Source organism: Rhinolophus sinicus, chromosome 1 (assembly GCF_057876585.1).
Source record: "Rhinolophus sinicus isolate RSI-liver-muscle chromosome 1, RSI-T2T, whole genome shotgun sequence".
Classification (NCBI taxonomy): domain Eukaryota; kingdom Metazoa; phylum Chordata; class Mammalia; order Chiroptera; family Rhinolophidae; genus Rhinolophus; species Rhinolophus sinicus.
The window spans coordinates 152542804-152563051 of NC_142501.1; the positions used below are offsets into that span (position 1 = coordinate 152542804).

General features: G+C 32.7%; 1 protein-coding gene across 13 annotated transcripts in view; it reads right to left on the reverse strand.

Moving 5' to 3' along the window:
* EPHA5 (EPH receptor A5) overlaps positions 1–20248 on the reverse strand; it is a 341137-nt gene that overhangs the window by 154435 nt on the left and 166454 nt on the right. For 4 of the 13 annotated variants that reach the window (XM_019748164.3, XM_019748165.3, XM_019748163.3 and 1 more), the window contains exons 4-5: positions 19091–19246; positions 14577–14912 (exon numbers count right to left, since the gene is read on the reverse strand). The exons of 4 other annotated variants lie outside the window; for them this stretch is intronic. In XM_019748164.3, the coding sequence (XP_019603723.2) occupies positions 14577–14912; positions 19091–19246 (492 nt within the window). The remainder of the gene's footprint in view (positions 1–14576; positions 14913–19090; positions 19247–20248) is intronic. 5 more of the 13 variants (XM_074324489.2, XM_019748167.3, XM_019748169.3 and 2 more) reach the window with 2 other exon arrangements.

The following is a 20248-nucleotide window of genomic DNA, read 5'->3' on the forward strand; positions in this document are numbered from 1 at the left end:
CTAGAAGTGATAAAGATCCAGATCCTATAAGACTTATCTTTTACTGTAAGCAAGATAGGGAGTCATTAGAAGATTTTGAGTAGGGACGTGATATCATTTGGAACATTTTAAAGAGATTCTTGCAGCCACTATGTTGAAAATAAACTATAGGGATCCGAAACAGAAAACAAGGAGATTGATTAAGAGATCATTGCAATAATTTAGCTACAAAAAAAAAAAAAAATAGTGGTTTGGATCAAGGTGTTAGCAATGGAATGTGTGAGAAATAATTGGATTATATAGATACATATAAGTGTAGAATGGCTATGATTTACTAATGGTTGGATGTGGCATGTGAGGGGAGGAAAGCATCAAAAAGGACTCCAAGATTATGGCAAATCTCAAACATTACCTTTTTAATATCTGATTGTAAACATAGACTCTTTACCCGGGTTGCTTCTTTTCCTTAAGATTTTATGGGCCAACAGTCCTGTGATTAAAATCAGATAGTTAGTCAAGATGGAGATATCCTTTCTGTAGCATTTTACTTTCCTTCTAGGCAAGCCATCCCAGTGCATTTGAGTCTACAGCTGCCCACATGAGTTTCCCACATCTGGGAATTGAGAGAAGAAACGACATACCCAAAACTGATTGCCCCTTACCAATGAGACAAACAAGATAGTTATTATATACAAATATATAAAAGAGATCACAATAAAGCAGAGTGAAACTTCCTTCTATCATTTGTTTCCCAAAGGACCATACCCATAACAAACCAAAAGATAAATAAATTAATTTGTCTTCTCACAGTTCGATGAGGAAGGGGAGGATGGTTGGATGCTAGTCAGTCAGAACAATGTATATGAAGGTCAGAAAATAAGCAAAAGAGAGTTTGCATGCTCAGAGAATAAACCAGAGTCATGGTGATTGTAGCCTTTTTGACTGGACTGGCCTTTTGACTTGCTTCAGCCAGTAGAAAGCAGTGAATGTGATTACTATAATATTTCCCTAAGAAACCTGACTTCATCGAAGAGACAGCCTGGTCCAGCCTGCTGCAAGTTCATATGGAGTAAAACCCAGTTACCGTAATCAAGGCCATCCTAAATTAGCCAATCTGCTGATCTTCATATGTATAAGAGAGCCCAGCCAAGATGAACAGAATCACTGTGGTAAACAGAAAAATGGTCTCCAGATATGTTCATTATCCTAATCCCTGGAACCTCTGAATACAATACATTGCATGGCAAAGGGGAATTAAAGTTGCAGATGGAATTAAGGTTGCAAATCAGAAGATAAAGAGATTCTCTGGGTTATCTGAGTGGGTTCCATGTAATCATGAGAGTACATAAAAGGCAAAAGCAGAGATCAAGATAAAGCAATGGAAAAGAAAGCTAGTCACTGTTGCTGGCTTTGAAGTTGGAAGGAGGGTACACAAGCCAAAGAATACAGGAATCCTCTAGAAAGCCGAGGACTTCATCAACTAAATGAGAAAGAAGACAAGTGTTCTTTCATTTTGGTGATGAGATATGCATCTGTGAGGTCTGGAATTGCTATAGCTATTTTGCTTCCATGGGAGAATTCCATCTTGAGTCAAAGCAGACTCAGAAGAGGGTCAAGTGTACAAATCTCAGAGAAATGGAGCCAGACTCATGGTCAAACTGTTCCTGAAACTGGTGTCTTTCAGTGATAAAATATATTCCCTGTATTGTGTAAGTACATTCTATTTGAATTTATGTTACTTGCAGCTTCTTGCCCGCTGTAGAGTCAGACAACTATGAATTTAAATGTTCAGTTCATTAACTATGTATAAAATAGTGATACAATTTACATACCTCAATAAATTGATGTGAGAAGTAAATAAGATAATGGGTGATCCTTTCTGTTGTTTGCATTTTGGGAAGTATTATGTAAGGGAAAAAATGACACTCATATAGAAGAACTAAAAAAATAAATAAATAAACAAAAAAACAAGTTATGGTTAGATTAGATGAAATCTGAGAAAGCTTTAGTTTTTCAGAGCCCCAAGGCTGGATGTAGGTGAGGAACTTAAAGGCTATTTAATAGCTGTTTGAGAAAGAGAGGCTCAAAATCAGGGATAAAAAGCAAATTTTGTCTCTATTTCTAATTTCACCCCAACTATTTTACCTATTTTTAAAAAAATTTTAATTAACATATCTACAAAGTTAAAACAACTTTGCACATAGTGATACATGTTTTTTCTATTATGATCATTAAAATTTATTGTCAGTATGTTTAAAACATGTTTAAAGAATATATAGGGGCAGCCAGATGGCTCAATTGGTTAGAGCATGAGCTCTCAACAACAAGGTTGATGGTTCAATTCCTGCATGGGATGGTGGGCTGCAGCGACTGGACTTGTAGCTGAGCTGTGCCCTCCACACCTGGATTTAAGGACAATTACTTGGAGCTGATGGGCCCTGGAAAAACACACGGTTCCCCAATCCCCCCCCCCCAAAAAAAAAAAGAAGAAGAAAAATAATATACAATGAAGAATTTTAAGATGAATTCTGATTAAATATGAAGAAATAATTCACATTACTTAGACAAAAACAAGTTAAGAAATCAAAGGTAAATAGATTTCACAGTTTTAAAGGCAAGCTACTAATGCTTCCAACCCTAATCCCAAGAAATACACCTATAGACATAAATCCCTGAATCAAATGTCTATCCATTTGAGAGTACCAATATCAGCCTCACATTGGGAAATGTTAGAAATTATTCACTCAAGTTTTGAATCCTTTTCTTTTCATATATAAATTTCAATTTTCTAAAATGGACCAAAACAAAAATAAATAAACCACTATCCTACTACCACCACTCCCATCAGTACCAATAATAACTTAAAACCATAAGCAATTTACTCTTTAGAAATAAAGTTTTGTTTTCTAAAATAGAAGTATTTCTTTTTATACCAAGGGTTAAGTATTAAGTAATAAAAAGTGAAGCCTTATTAATCTGAGTACACTATTGATGACAGAAATTATAGCCTGAGAGGTTAATAATTTATAGGATAATGAGAGTTATCATCTTCAAATGTCATTTACTGGTTTATTAGGGAAAATTAAAGATTATTTAAAAAAATAGAGACCTTCTAATTTCATATACTTTAAATAGGTAGATGTAACTAGAGCAAAGAAACTGCACTATTGGAATAATATTGTATTTGTATTTGGGTCATACCACAAGTCGAAAGGAAATCATTACTTGAGTCGTAATTTAAGCATCAGTTTGCAATACAGGTCACAATCTCAGGCCTTCTAAACTTGAAGCTTCAATCAACTAGCCTCTCTTTTCTTACTAATGCAGAAGATTTGTAAAAAAGTAAGATAAAAAAGTTATCACTGAAAGTATATTTTGTTTAACAGAAAACATTTAATATCTTCCAAAAAATTCCTCAAACTAGATTCTTGTTTTGATAAAGAAGATATTGGTGTCTGTGGCAAGCTACAAAATAGGTAACTTTCTCTGACTGTATTCCAATAATGTATCAAGTGGCCTGTTAACTATTAATAAATTAGATATAACAGAGTAAGTGAAAATATTCCTAACAATCAAACAGTCTCAAGGTATTTCTTTTTTTCATTTGTGTTAATATATTATATCATTCAACAACAGGTCATTATCAGTAAAGACTGATTATGCTATTAGTGATGTTCACCAGTACAAGGCATAATTATTTAAATAGACACAGAGGTAGTTACGAAATGATTTATTATCTATTCTTAATAAATGCAACTGTATATCATGACTAAGTGGATCTGAACAAATGCCTCTTCAGACATGTACATATGATAAAGGAGGCAAAATAGAGAATAAAAAAAAGATAATGTGAAGTCAACAAATCAATCCAGATCATCATACAAAAGTAATGAATTTGGTGCTTTTGTTGATGAACTTAATATCCAAATTGTCATTAATATTTTTCTAATTGTTTTACTTTATTAGGCATAATCTTCAATTCTTTGATTCTTCAGAGGGAAAATTAAATCCTCTAATGATAGAGCATGACTTCAACTATTTTGTATCTTTCAAAATGCTCGGTAGAGTATAATAAATGCAGGAGGTGCTGGATAAATACTTGGTGTTTGAATGCCTGGCAATCAATTTAAGGCAAATCACAAGAACAGTCATTTCAATATGCTGTAAAAAAAAATAAAAAAGGTTTCAGTATTCTAAGTAATCTTCCTTCAGAACCTAATAGAGAACTCATACATGCACCTGATTTAAATATGACTTTGCATTATGTTTTGACAATTTACATGATGCCAGGCCATTGGGAATACTTTCAGAACTTTGTTTTCAATGACTAGTAATAAAGGGCAGCAACACTTAAGAGTGAGGTCTTAAGCAAATTAATATTTTATGCATGTCAATTTACAACATGCATAATTACACAAATAAATTCATAGCATACATTTCAATGAGACAAATGATTGAATAGTTCAGATACTGAGCAGCCCTGATTCTGAACTAAGCCACAAGAATGTTTGATGGTTCACATACAAAAAAAGGATCATTGACCATGTTTCTGTTGAACAGAGAATCAGTTTGTAATCAGAATCGACACAAAAAAAGAGGAAAATTTAAAACTAGTTTCTAGATGAGCGGTGGGAAGAACAGAGTACTCAGCTTAGGAAGAAATAGTATTAACAAAATCACCACTGGTGTAAAAGCAGACTGTCAGCAGGTATTTTATAGAGAGCTTTTGGAAAAAGTAATACCAAGAGAACCTGATTAAAGGTTGTCACCGTTTAGAGAGGAGGGATAGGAAACAAATATTAAAAGCTCCCACAAGTATAATCTTTCTCAAAATGTGGGCCAAACACACCCTGCATCAGAATCACTCTGTGTGTGGATGTATGTATTTGTGGGTGTGAATGTTAAAATATGCAAATTATTGGGTCTTCCCTTGTACATACTGAATCAGAAATTCATATGTAGTGTCCATGAGAAGGTAATTATTAATCCCACTAAAGATAGAAAATAACTATGTACTGCCCTTGAATATCACAGTAATCATTATATACAATTCCTCTCAGATGGGTTCAGTCATCCTCAGTGAATCCTTTGGTCGAGATTAGAATGTCCAAAAAAGAGAGATTAAGAAAGTAGGCAAAACTTTAAACACTAATGTCATATTTCAGAGTTTTGGAAAAATCTATAAATTATAATTAGGGTTCTGTATCTTGATCCTTAACTTTAAAAATGAAAAAAACAAAAAAAACAAGGAAAGAAAGACTCAACATAAAATTTGACAGATAATTATTTGAAGAATTCAAAAAGCATTTTAAAACACATTACACATCAACATTACTAGCAATACCTGGTATTATAACACCGATTGAAATAATAGAAAAACCATCAAACTCATTCATTTATGAACTTTTTTAACAAACATACGTGCTAGGTCCTATTGTGACCTTCAGGGAAAGATTCTAGAAAAACAGACAAGAGAGCAAATGGTTATAGTGCTTTGTGCTCTGGGTTTTGTTAGAGATGCATGGCCAAATTAGAGAGCAGCAAAAGCTTTTTCAAGGTAGCAGCAGTTTAAGAGATCTGAAGACTGAGCTATCTAGGACAATGATATCAGAAATAGGCTTCAGGTAGAAGAAACAGAATGTACAATATTTACTAGTGATTCAGAGCATAATGGCTCCAAGGTAAGAATTTCCTGGTTTAGATTCCTATTCCCTCACTTACTAGATTTGTGACCTTGGGCAAATCACGTCACATCTTTTAACTTCAGTTTCTTCATCCTAAAAATGGGAATAATAATAATATTGTCATGAGGATATTGCTAGGATCAAATAAGAATATGTAAATAAAGTTCTTCGCACAGCAGTATGCACACAGTGCTGAAACACGCTAGCTGTCTTTGTTTCAGTCATTGTTACAACAGATAGAAAAGAGAAAGAAGATCCTGAAGTGCCTTTTTAGAAACAAGAAAGTCTCTAGCAAGATTTCAAATCAGTGAACCAAACATGAATTGTGATTGCTTCTAAAAATATTCCACCCCATTTGCTAATCATTAAATAAACCAGTCATGAATCATGGACAAATCTATCATATTAGAGTCTCATCTTTGAAGTGTGTTTTCAAAACAGCAAATAGGCATGGGAACAAGCACAGAATGTGTGCCTCACCTATGCCAGTTTCAGCGAAGACAGACACCATCAGTTGGCAGTATTAAAAGCTTCATAATTAGAAAAAAGAGCAGTAATAATCAGAACACTGATCTGGTGACAGAAGCATCAGTGTTAGGTCAATGTAGAGATATTCATGATATGTAGTTAAATAACACATTACCTTCAGATGTTTTTCCTTAGATACCTTAATAATTTACCAAATTAATATATATCTGTACATGACAATGATATAGTTAGAAAAATTCATATTTGTTTTCACATGTACTTTGATGAAAATGAAAATGAAGTGTCTATTTTCTATATGCAAAATATTCCCCTACTTGCTGCTCCTACTTTGATGCTGTTATTCTCTTGCTGTTTCTTTATGTTAGTGCTTGGATATTTTATCAAAATTAGAAGAACTCCAATGTTATTATACAACTCAGTGCTTTAGGAAATCATTGAAGATAGAGTCACTCCTAGAAACAAATTTCTTGGCTTACTCCAAGTTTCAAGCAATTGCTCTTGTTATCTGTTGAATCAGTGGTTCTATATATTATTTTTTGCATTTGAATGTTTTTCCTCTTTCCAATTTATTTCACCAATGGGTCTGCTTATATAATACTCATAAACTCTAAAACCTATTTATCCCATAGTTTCTTCCATGGACTCACACTATTAGGAATATTATTGCAAAAGTTTCTTAAATACTACTATAGTAACATTTAACACCTTATTAAATAAATGTTAGTCATTACACTAATTGTTTTGTCAGTAGTAACTCATTTAATCTTCATAACCATCAATGTCATAACTACTATTTTTTTTTTTTTTTTCTGTTTTACAAGTAAGTGACAGAGACAGTATGGACACCAGAAAGTCTGGCTCCACAGTACAGACATTTAACCAATATACTAATTTGGATCTCTGTTACTGGGTTGAGTTGATATGTAAAGTCTAGTGGATATATGATAGTCATAAGCAGCACATTAGATGGCCAAAAGCAACATGGTTGGATCTATAAAACAGTTGGATCACAGTGAAAAACATAGTAGCCAGAACATATTTAATGTAAACACTAAATTAATTTTAAAATATATGCATGAAATATTAAATAAACATTTTATGAATAGAAACAATTAACATATAAAATGGTTGTTCTTTAGTGTAGGGAAATTGTAAATGGATTTGGGATAGAAGTGGTATATAAGAAAATATATAATATAAACCAGATGAGTGCCTTGAATGAGTCAAAGTTGGTAATATCCCAGAGGTGAGGCATATTATTAATTCAATCCTCAACCTTAAATAAATAAAAAAAAGAATAATTAAAAAAAAAATGGAATGGAGGGCGGGAAGAAAGAAGGGAGGGGGAGAGAGGGAAAGAGGGAAGGAAGGCACGGAGGGGCGGAGGAGATAGGATGGACAAATTTCAATAACTTTAAAAACAAGATTTTTCCCAAAATATTAGAGATAACTTACTTAAAAATTATATGTAGAAATTTTCATTTAAATTTGAACAAATCCATTAGAATATACCATCACTGAAATGTGACTTTATATATTAATAAAACCCATGTGATAAACCTTCTCTAGCCAACATAGAAATCAGAACTCAAAAATCTCCAGGTTCCCTGTCTGCTAGAACAAAAACATTTGGCTTGGGATTCAGCAAAAAGAGTTGTCCAGGCAAGATACTGATTCAAACAGGCAATTTAAGAAACCAGACTTTTTAGAAGGTCTCATGTTTTGCTTTTCTGCTGGTGAAGATGGCAGAAAAACATGAAGATTTTGCTTTTAGATTTGAAGATTTTTCAAGTTTGAGATTCTGAAGCAGCAATGCTACCAGTGGCAGTAGCAATTGTAATAAAGTCAAGTGCCTGCCATTTATTGCTAGGCAGCTGCAGTGGCAACATTTTGCTTCATCAGGCAAGATTGTGATTGGAGTACTGGGCATTTCTCCTGGAAACTTAAACTCTAATCTTTGGAGCTATTCTTCTCAATGATTGTCTGAGCCATATAATATCCTTTAGTAAAGGTCTTTACTGTTTAAACTAGCTAGAGTAGATTTTTGTTTGCAATTAAGACAGACAAAAAAAACAAAATATGTTCCCCAAAGAGAAGTGGTGCAGTAAGCTGTCTTTTCTGGAAATGGGAATACAAGACCAATGATTTGCCTGGCTATGTTTTGTTGTAGCAAGATCCTATTTACTATGAAAAGGTGGCAACCTGACAATGCCTGGGAGAGAGTGGCATATGTCTCATGACCTGTGGTCACCTCAAAAAAAAAGTGATTCTTGAAAGCATTATTTTTTTGTGACCAAGTGCCACCTGTTTTATTCTATAAACCTATGAGAAATACAAGAAATATGGGAAAGAATGGCTGTGCCTAACTTCACTGCAGAATTTAAAGGAAGAAAATAAGCAGCTCAAAGTTTGAATTCTCAGCTCCAGTCGTATTTAGATGATCAATATCCATTCCATAAATATCTCGTATCCTCTTACAGTAAAAAGAATGACAGAGCCAGGCATCAAAATCCAAGTCTTACTACACAGAATTCCTGAATTACAAAGATGATCAAATTTACGGCCTTGCTTTCTGAGAAAATGAAGACATTGACTGGCAAAAAAGTAAAATCCTAAGCATTGGAATGTGGCTATCTAGGAGAATTCAGATGTCTCAAAAGATTCTCAATTTCTAAACCTTACTGAGTCTCTCATGCTACCAGATTTAGGTATTCCACACCTGAATGAGGAAGTTGTTCCCTCATGTCTTCAGTACTAAGTCCATGAACTGATAGAAGGAAGTAATATTCTTTCTGTCCGAAGCTATTACTCAATCTTAACTTAAGATCACAATATCCTCTTAGGAGACAATTATCTGGTCAATACCGGGGACTAGAAGCTTCTTGAACATGAGACTTGCAAAATTCTGTAACTTAAATTTGTGGAAGCATTGGAAATAAGTATGAAAATGGATTTTATGTGTCCCTTACATAGGAGTGAGAAGTAATTTAATTCAAGCTGGTATAAATGCATGATTAGAGATTCTGGACTCAATGAGCTTCCCCAGGTAGCTGGCATACATACTAAATGCTTCTTCTATTATTTGACCAAAATCTGAACTGAAAGGTGGCCTAAGTTAAATAAAGTTCAGATGCTGCGATTACCCTGTCTTATTGCAGAAAAAGGCATTAAATGGCATACTGTCATGAGAATGTTAAATTGGATTTATTTTTCAAGATTTATGAAACCACCCACCAGAAAGGCCCCAGAAGATACCTTCTTCATCATAATGATGAGAGATAAATTGATGAGGACAATGCCACCTTTATAAACAAAATTTATGTTCTTATTTTCTCTGTTCTTTATACTTGAAAACACAGAAGTTGAAGCTGTGGTGAAATGACTTATTTATTTATTTAGGATTCAGGTTTGGCAGAGGCCAAATAGTAGCACTTTACCACTGGAAGGAAGGTGGGCATGGCTTTTGAAACAGACAACAGAATTTGAATAGTAAAAAGTATAGTACTTGGCATCCAGAGACCAAAGCAATGGGCCATTTGATTTGTACCACCAATGATATCAAGGTCTGAGCAATACAAAGCATAATGCAGTGACCTAGTTAGTCATAGTCTCTCATCAATTCCCAGGCCTGACTTAGTTTACTTACCCCATAGCCCCTTAAATGAAGAGAAAAGTGGCTACCCACACTGTACATCCCCCTTTTAACTTTTCTGAATGATATTTCTGGACTTTTTTTTTTTTTTAATACAGTGGGACGGGGTGTAAATGCCCAGACCTTTCAGAGATTACTGAATACTATCTCCAAGCGAACGTTGATTCCTGTGCATCTAGAATAATACTAAGAAACATTGATCTGACTGAAGGCTGTGGAGGTCATATGGTGAATAAGATTTTTGTCCTAAGCTAATATTGCAATTGGTGCAGTGACACCTCTATTCTATCCCTTGATTATTTGACTAGATAATTGGTATGTATTTGGAAAGTTTACCCTGCAACTGGACAAAATCTCTCTTTGTCTCTAAGGCCCATGAAGTAAAAGCTGTACAACTGCAGTAATGGTCAAACTAAAAGCATCTCCCTCCTACCAAAAGAGGAAACAGAAATCTTTATTGTATCCCTGGGGAAATGCAGCAATTAGTACCACCATAAAAAAACACAGAAGAATTAACACGTGGGGTTTACTAACACTTGCAGATTTAAATTACCTGTTTGGTGTGTTTAGAAGACAAATTAATCTTTGCAAATAAAAATACATTTAATCAGGTGGTGATTACAAATACAGCCAATATAGTTTCACCACTGAAGAAAATCAATAAAGAGCCTTACAATTGTTATTATAATAATTGCCTAACAAATGACAATGAACTTTTTTTAACATCTCAATAAAGAGATCACCGGAAAAAGTTTGTTGTCCCCTTGCCAGAAAAAATGGTTTACTTTCACCATCATGTTTCGGCATTCTCTTAAATTTCCAGCTCTACAGTCTAATTTAGCCTTTTGGAGCCCTAATCATTTCAACATCCTATGAGACATCAGGCTAGTTGACAACATGAATGGCTTCAAACAGAAAGTACCTGATAAAATGGGATTATCATGTCTCCCAGACATCTTTGCAAGAAACAAAAAGTAAAATCTATCACAACATAGGGACTACCTTGCTTAGTGATAGTTTATCTGGGAGAAGTTGGAAAATCCCCTCCCAAGTGTTTGATAGATTTTTGCAACTCATGTCACGCCAAACTAGCCCTCTGAAAAAAAGAGGCCAGGAATCTAAGACTAGATCAAAACAATTAAAATTTGGTCTACTACCGCTCGGAATTCTGATTCTGTACCTTTGCATATTAAAGTATCAGTTGTTTTTTTTGTTTTTTGGTTAGAATGAAGTTATTTTTCTTGGGATAAAATATACATCTGTATATATCAAAATAGCTTTAAACTTTAGCTCTTGATACAGTATGTCTAGTGCAAAATCATTTTAAAATAAAAAATTTTTAAATTGTTTAAAGAATATGATGAATGCACACTATTTTGTAAGCAGAGAACAAAACTCTTAAAGTATTTGATTTCAATTAAACTTTTAATTTTCACACTGTATCATTATACCACTATCTATCTAGCTATGCCCCTATCTATGCATTCGTCTATCTAGAAGAAATACGTTACATACCCTGAAAGAATTTAACAGAACAGAAGTTTTGTCACACAAGTAATCTAAATACTGTTTTACAAAGAAAGATTATCATATGTAAGTCAATTTTTTGAAAAATGTATGGTATAAGAAAGACACAATCTAACTAGAAAACTGGAGAAAGTCAATGAATGTTATCCCTTTTCTAAGTTTAAGAGTTCAATAATGCACATTTTATCCACTTTGCAATTTGACTATTTGTTACAAGTTCTTTACGTAATTAACATACATTTAATTTTCCTGTCATTTTGCCCTTCCTCACAGACAGCATTCTTTTACTTTCATGTAAATTACTTTTTCTCACTTTTTTGGACTGTATATATGTTTATTTTTCTGCACTTTGAAAATCCTCATAGCAATTTTACAGTTCTTTCCTGTCAGCATCAGAACTATCTGCTGTATTTTACAATGACCATAAATTCCAACTAATTTTAATATTTAGCTTGTCATAAAACTCTGTATTTTGACTTGACTTAATTACATGCAAAAGAGTATCATTTGAATTCAGATAACTTCTCCCAAAAGCAAGGTGCTAGACTCCATAATGATATAATGGCTGGGAAAATGTTTGAAATACTGCATAAACATCCATAAATTAATCATTTAATCACCATCAGCAGAAAAGTCATTATTTCTTTTATAGACTGAACAGCCAGTTAGCTAATCAATTCCAGTTCCTAGCTTAATGTAAGATCCTCATCTTGAAAAAAATTACTATTTTTTCTTCTTGTATTTTCTGAATATAATTTTTAATCTAGACAGTCATACATGCATCGATGTTACAAAATATACATCAATAAGAAAATGCTAGAACAAATTACAAATTTGAAACAAATCAATTAAGGAAATGCATTCCTCAAAAAAACCATCCTTAGAGGAGATTGAAACTAAAGTTAAAATCTGCTGAAAGAAGTTTTACATAAAAACTACACAGGATACAGATAACTTTCTTCAATTAAATGCTTAAAGAATATTGAGTCATTAAAAACTACTATGGCCTAGTTTCTATAATGTTAGTCTTTGATAGATGTCCCACAATATTAACATTAAATCTAAGACTTTGTAGTAGCTACTTGAAGTTAAATGTTTGTGGAAATTGAGCTTCAGTTGGTCTGGAATGTCAGATACTGGGGGAAAACATCTTTTTTTTTTTTTTTTTTTTTGGTAGGTTTGCAAAGATTTTATGGTTTGTGTAGCCTGAAAAATAGGAAAAGAGCAAAAGTCAACACAATGTCTGCTCTGAATAAATGTTTGTTTTACATAACAGATGGATGAAAATTATCCTTTCTTGATACTTAAGGAATTTATAGGTAGTTCGAAATCACACTTTGCAGTTTTAACTGGCCAGCAAGTCAAAAAACTAAAAAATAAATTTAAAAAAATAACAAACTAGAGCAAATACTTTTTAAGCACATCATTTTAAACATTCATTTCCTACATCTAGTTCATCGGAGAAATGTCCTTTCTATCTTTCAAAGAAGTTAAAGTTATGCAAGCTAGAGAATGTTCTCCCAAAGGAAAATAACTCTTAGTGATTGTTCAATACGCTTTTAATATACTAAGGGAAGATTCACAGTAGAGCAAAGTAAGGTTGAAAGATGTTGCACAAGAAACCTAAAATCACACATTTAGAGCCAGCATTTTTCTGATGTGGAAAGGCAGTTCCCATTTACTGAATATTTGTGACATTTAGATGCTGCAATGGAAAAATCGACTTATATTAGTATTGTCAGTAGCTGAGTCTATACTGAAGAAAAACTTAATTTTCACTATTCCTACACAGCTCTTTAGACCTTTTTTTAGTTCTACCTTAGGTTGGGGAGCAAATGGAGAAACATATAAAGGATTTACTGAGAAATATAGTATATGTATGTGCAATGTTTTCTCTAATGGAATAAAAAAAAATCTGTGAACATGCATTTAAAAAGAATAAAACATCTAGAATGTTCAGAATGTTTCTTAGTGAATTATTCAAATACCTTCATATAATCTAAAATACTCTAGAATGTTTCCCTCAGTTTTATCAATCAGAAGCAACTATTAACTCAACTACATGCATTTTCTACCTCTTGAGTGCTAACCACATGATTTATCTGATACATCCAACAATTCAAGTTATTTTGGCCAAGACTTCATTACCAACAGCATTCTCTTGTAAATCAGTCATTCCACAACCTAGAAACTTAAACTAAGTCTGATTAGATTCAGTTAGAAACATCCTATTTCACTGAGTATGGCTGACAATGATGTCCATACTGACCAAAGTCTACCTGAGGCACTAAGAAGGTGACAAGCTTACATCCTTAGACTGAATGAGAATTATGACCAGGGAAGAGAGGGAAATTATAACTTGTTGGCTTTTATTACCTCTCTCAACCTCAGATACCTTTGTTGACAAAAACAGGTTATACATTATATTTACAGTCTTTGAATAATTATTGCCACATAATAGGTTGAATTATAAAATCAGTCATAGTTTATGTATGGTTTTCATTTTACCAGAAAAGAAGCCTCCTGTGTTGATTTGTATAAAAGTGAGTATTTGAGGGGGAAATATGGGGAAATTAGTTTAAGCACAACTGTATTCTCTACTCTCTAATAATTACTCCCTAATAATCCCAAGATTTTCATATGGAAGATTGATGTGTTTTCATATGGTTGTACATAGTTTATAGTTATTCTAATTGTGATGAATGGATATATTAAAAATTAATTTAATGCACTCTTGTTATAATAATAACAGAAATTATAAGAAAATACTTTTTCAGTCTGCAAGGAAAATTCAGCTGTGGTGCCAAACAAACAAATTAACAAACAAGGAAATAAAACCTGCCTGATTACATGCTAAATTAAAAAACTTAAAGTAAACAAAACAATAAAAAATATTGACTTGAGCTATAGTGATTGCACTGCTTGTAATTTTGAGATAAAAAAGTATTTGCTACAAATGGATTTGAGCCAGAAATGTATTTTTAATGAAAAAATTCAATTAAAATATCTTTTTTTTCCACCATCCATGAATGTGTCTGATGAGAAAGCCTAGCCTTTATTTGTTTAAAACTGAAAAAAAAAAAAAAAAAAAAAAAAGCATGTTGAGATATATTCTACTTCAAGTTCTAATGCTCTGGTTTGTGAGAAATTCTCTCAACAGATCTCAGACAACATAGCCCTCAGCTCTGGAGAGAACTTACAGAGCTTGGCCTAAGGTACATGATTTGGTTGGACGTCACACTTACCTGCTTGATTTGTGGTTACATTTACAGACACATACTGCCGGGCTCCTGGACTCAAGTTGGACACTCCATTCACTGCCTCAATCTCAAAGGTATAGTTTGTGTGAGCGAGCAGGTCCACCATCATGACAGAGGTGTTTTTCAGGCCGATTTGCTGGGGGAGGTACCTGACATGACCTCCACACTCATCACACACACCTGCATAGGAGTTGCACTTCTTGCATGCAATATAATATGACACATCTTTCCTTCCACCAGTGTCAGCAGGAGGAATCCATTCCAGAAAGACACTAGTTTCATTAACATTTGAGATGGCATTCCGAGGAGGTGAGGGGGGTCCTGGTTTGCAAAAAAAAAAATATATTGAGAAAAATATATATTAAGATGACAAAATTTACTACACAAGTACCTAGTCTAAAGGAGGGGGAAAAAAATGATTTGCAATCAATCTTTTAATAGGGAGAATCAAAGACTCATCATTTGTAACAATATTTAAAAAAATCTTGTTATAGTTTTATAGAGACAATAGTGGGGTTTATACTGTACAGAAATTACTGATCTTGGAATTGTTATAACACTAGTTGAGTATAGCAGATATTTTGCTTAGGTTATATATAAATACATATGGATTAAAACTATATATGCAAAATAATGTTAGATAAAATTATATACTTAAAAAGTGGCAAGTCCTTTGGCAAACACAAGGAACAAAATCCTCCTTGGGACTGTACTAATTACTTCCTAATTGATAGTTGTCCCTGAAACTTAGGAAGTAAACATGAAGGATTATTAAGCAATGAGAACAGCTAAAAAGAGGATTTTTCAATGCAGCTCTTGACTACAAATTCTGCACAAGAAAAACCTTAGCATTAGCATACTCAAAATCAATTGTGTATCTACTAATAAATCACCAATAGAATTTGAAACCATACCTCATATGTCAAGAAAACACTAGAATTTAAGTAGTTGGTCAACATAACAATCTGTAATAAAGTTTCTTTTTTTTTTTTTTTTTAATAAAGTTTCTTTTACTCTGATATTGTTTTCATATGTTGGCTGTCTGCAAATTATGAATTTTACTTAATTGGAAATCTGAACTTTATTTTAAAAATAACTCAAAAAACTACAATAGGAAGAATGAAAGTATTCAGATCTTGAAGGACCAGCAGAACGAATTTATAAATAAATAATTAATAATATCCATTTCTATACTATTTCAACTATTTCTGAAACTAACAATTAGCATACTAAAGAGAACTAAAGTTGATTACATATCAATTGTAATAAATGTACCACTCTGGTGAGGGATGTTGATAATGGGGGAAACTGTGCATATGTGGGGACAGGAGCTATATGGCAAATCCGAATCATTTTTCTGAATTTTGCTGTGAAGCTAAAATTGGTCTAAAAAAAATGAAGTTTTTTTTTTTTTTTAAATTGATTGCATAATGTCAAAACCTACAGTCGATTTTCAGATACTTAGAGTTAAAACTTCAGTTAGTTGTTAATATTATGTTATCAGACGTTCTCAAAGAGAACATAAATTTATATATGTTTTAGACTTAATTAGTAAAGGTTTTCTGATAGGAAATAAAAGACTGTGGTTATAGTTGAATGGTTTATAAACATAAATTAAGCGAATATAGGATGATTAACTTAGCTATATTAATATTAATATTTGTTCTAGATATAGATATTAATATTAATTTTAACTAATATTAATTCCATATAAAATGTATTAATCCTTGACTATTAAGGACTAAATTTAAAAGTGATAGGAAAGGTGCCTAGTATTTACAAAATGTCATTTAAACTTAAAGGACCCCATAACCTAAGAGTTGCCATTTTTGACAAAATAATCCCCACCTTGGCCATATTTATGGTTGAACCCTGTGAATTTTTCCTTACGTACAAACTCACACATTTCGATATAGAACAGTCACTTTTAAGTTCGTTCAAACAATTTGAAGATGGAAATACAAGTGTTTTGTTTTACTACAACTTTTAGCTTATTTAACAATGGAAAGTTATGGAGAAAATGTGATTTCAGATCAAAAGGTTACAGGCTTACTTCTGAGAAAAAGGTAAAATACACCTGAAATATGTCTATTTCAAAAAGATATCAAATGTCTATGTTTTTTCCTGCCAACTGAAATAGGCCTACATATAACATCTTTCTTCTAAATCTGCAAAAATGCAGCAAAGTCTGACTTCCTTTTCTCCTGACACTGCTAACAGCCCCTCAATATTTGAGTGAGGGCACATATGCCTTTAAAGTCGCAATGAAACTCAAATTCAAGTGAAGCCCTAAAGTAGAAGCAGAGGCTCAGACTAACTTGCACCTAATGATATTCCACTGCCTGCAGATCGATGCTATATACGAGCCAAAGTAGCGCTGGGAGAAGTACCCTTGATTTAAGAAGATTCGTTCTGTTTTCCAGATTATATATATGTATGTATGTGTATATATATATATATATATATATACACACACACACATATATATATGGAATTATATATATGTATATACATAAATAGGAACCATATAAATATATATACACACACACAAACACACACACACATATATATATACTTCATAAATATACATATATGTATATATGTGTATACATACATACGCATATGTATACATATGTACATATAGTAAATGGAGTTGAAACCATAAATTTAATTCCAAAGAGCCAAAGGGAAAGCAAATTCTTTATTTTCATCTGAATATCACTCAAGCCATCTGTTCAAGGGATGATATGTGGTATTTGTGGTAGCACGAATGCAACTAAACACAGAACACCCACATTCCACACTCACACATTATATACTAGAAAGATCTTCCTCATGAGTCACAATAGTCTCTTTCAGAAACGCATACAAATTAGTGTTCTTTTGAGACCCAGTGTTAGAAATTCACATACTTGGAGACAGAGAATATATGAAGCTTCAGGTCCTAAAACGAGTGCTAAGCAGCCTTTGCCACCAGAACACCAGCTCTCCCCATTTCCAGACTTTATAAATTTACAGAAACGGAGACTCACAGTTATGCTAACAAAGAGAAAGATGATGGCTCGACCATTCAAATAAATTATATATAAAATTAATTATAAAATTAATGAAATTTAAAAGGTAATGCAAGACATAGTTTTCTCTCCCTAATTTATCACTCTATTGTCTAGCCAACATTTCCCTGCACTATTTGGGCATTCTTTTGCTCTGAATAATAGAAATAATCTCCACTGCAATCAAAATATACCACATTCAATCATAGTTTGTATCGCCTCTATTCAAATTTATTCTCCCAAAAGTGTATATAATAATGTGATTTACTCATTTGAAAAGGAACTTTGTATAATTAGTAATCACTTAACTCATAAAATGATCAGTCCTGTGATAAAAGAATGATCTTTAGCAATATAAAGCTAATCAATGCCAATGCTTTAAAGAATTAAAATATATTCCACTGACATTATGAAATTCAGAAACTAAAATTCAGATAAAATTTCAGTTTGTAATTATTTGATTAAAGCCACTGTATGTCTTTATATTTAATTCTAATGAATACTGCATTTCAAAAACTTTTTCATCATCTTTGAGGGCAACTACAAACCAATGGAATCTAAAATAGTAAAACAAGGCAGGTCATGAAAATTTAATGTTATGCGGTAAGAGGATCCACTTTTCTCTCATTTTCTGTTTTTATTTGATTTGCTATAGGGACCATGGATGTGGAAAGTTTTGTCATCAAACAAATACATAGATTTGTTTCCTTCCCAGAAATATGAGGCTCACTAAAAAAACAAAATCACCAAAAGCATTAATGGAGGTTAATGCATCTACTAGAAATGTTGGAATTAGGTGTTTAATATTCATCACCCTAATTACACGATTATTTGATCATGTACGTAATAATAGATAAGGACATTCACTCATAAGAAACATGACAACTGCTTGAAAATCTTAGCTAAAATATTGGTTTTATATTTGACTCAAATCTGATTTGCCAACCCCCAGTTCTCCATGTTCGTGTAGTGTTTACTATCTTCTTTTATAAATGACCTTCCCATTGGCCTTTGAAGCTTAGTGGGGCAAGTTAGAACAAGAAGGTGAAAGTCCCATTAACTGCACTTTTATGTGATCAGAAAGCTGGGTTGGAGGAAGAAGAAGAAAACTTACCATGAACAGGGAAATGGATTGATATGAGTCATGTTTGGCTACTGTGAATACTAATAGAAAATAGAAAATTAAAGGAGAAGTTCTATGCCTGTGTTTCAGATGTTGAATTTGAAATTAGGGAAAATGGATGCTTCTCAGAGTGAGTGATAAAAGAGCCTCAAATGTTTCAATGCTTACTCGAGAAGATTGAAATGTGGTGAAAAACTATATTAGAAGATTAAACCATTATGCCTGTTTTAGGGGAAATGGTAATAGAATGGAACAGGCACCTCCATGCTCTTTCTTCAAACTGGTGAAAGTTAGCATCACCAAATATCCATGGGTTTCCTTACTTGTGCATGCCATTGTGGGTGGATCAGACTCCCTCCTGAAATAATCCTTTTCACAGACACAAGAGGTTGAAGCTTCCTCATGGGTATAACTGTGAGGTGGACATTTGCTGCAGCTCTGGCTGTGAGGTGAGGCTTTGAAGAACCCAGGTCTGCACACTGTCAAAAGAAATAAGAGACTAAGCTTTTCCCTGGAACAGATGCAGTGTTTGTTTTGTGAATAGTGTCATTATTTTGACTAGTATACACAGATTACACATAATACAATCTTTGCATTAATTTCAATTTTTATAAGCTTCTGAATCATAAATACCAGGCTATTCATTCAGATAATCAAATATTTATTTTAAATATTTAAATTAAACATGTTTGAAATGTTACATATTTTGAATTATTTTTATGCTACAAGAGCTTATGAGAAATTATATTATGAAAGGTACTTATTTGTATTTAAAACTGAAACAGTGCTTTGACTATAATTTTCATTTCCTCTATTAATACATCTTACATTAAAGAAATGCACATTTTCCATTATGCTCAGAGAATTGTATGGTACAAAGTAGGCGCTCAAATTTTTGTTATTAAATGAACGAATTAATTAATTAATAAATTAATAGTTGCTAAAGGCTTTATAAATTATCTTAGATTAGGGAGGATGCATGAATGAGCTGGTGTATCATCCACATTATATTGTAATTTCAGGAGGAGTTGGATTTTAGGCATTTATTTTAGATTTTACTCCATTTTAGAATTTTTCATTGATTCAATATGCATTTATTCTAATATCAGTCATACTTACACAAATCATAATGATCTTTAAGGGTGAAAAGTGTGTTTCATTTAATTTTGCATTAACAATGTTTATCACAGTGTTTGACCCCATTAGGTGTTTATAAATTGTTATGTAATGCATGAATGAATGAATAGCATGGCATGAAAATTGTAACTGAAGTATTAAGAATAAAGAAAATGTTCTCTGATATTTTTGTAAACATTTCTAAGTTGGTAGTCAGGTAAACAAGTGCTAATTAAGTAAATATTTTTTTTATTCTGTGCATTCTCTAGAGATTTATATTTTTCTTTCTCCTCAGTGGCTAATAAAGTCAAACTTCAATATTCCAATTGCCTAGTATGGGCCAACTGAAGATTGACAGACACCAA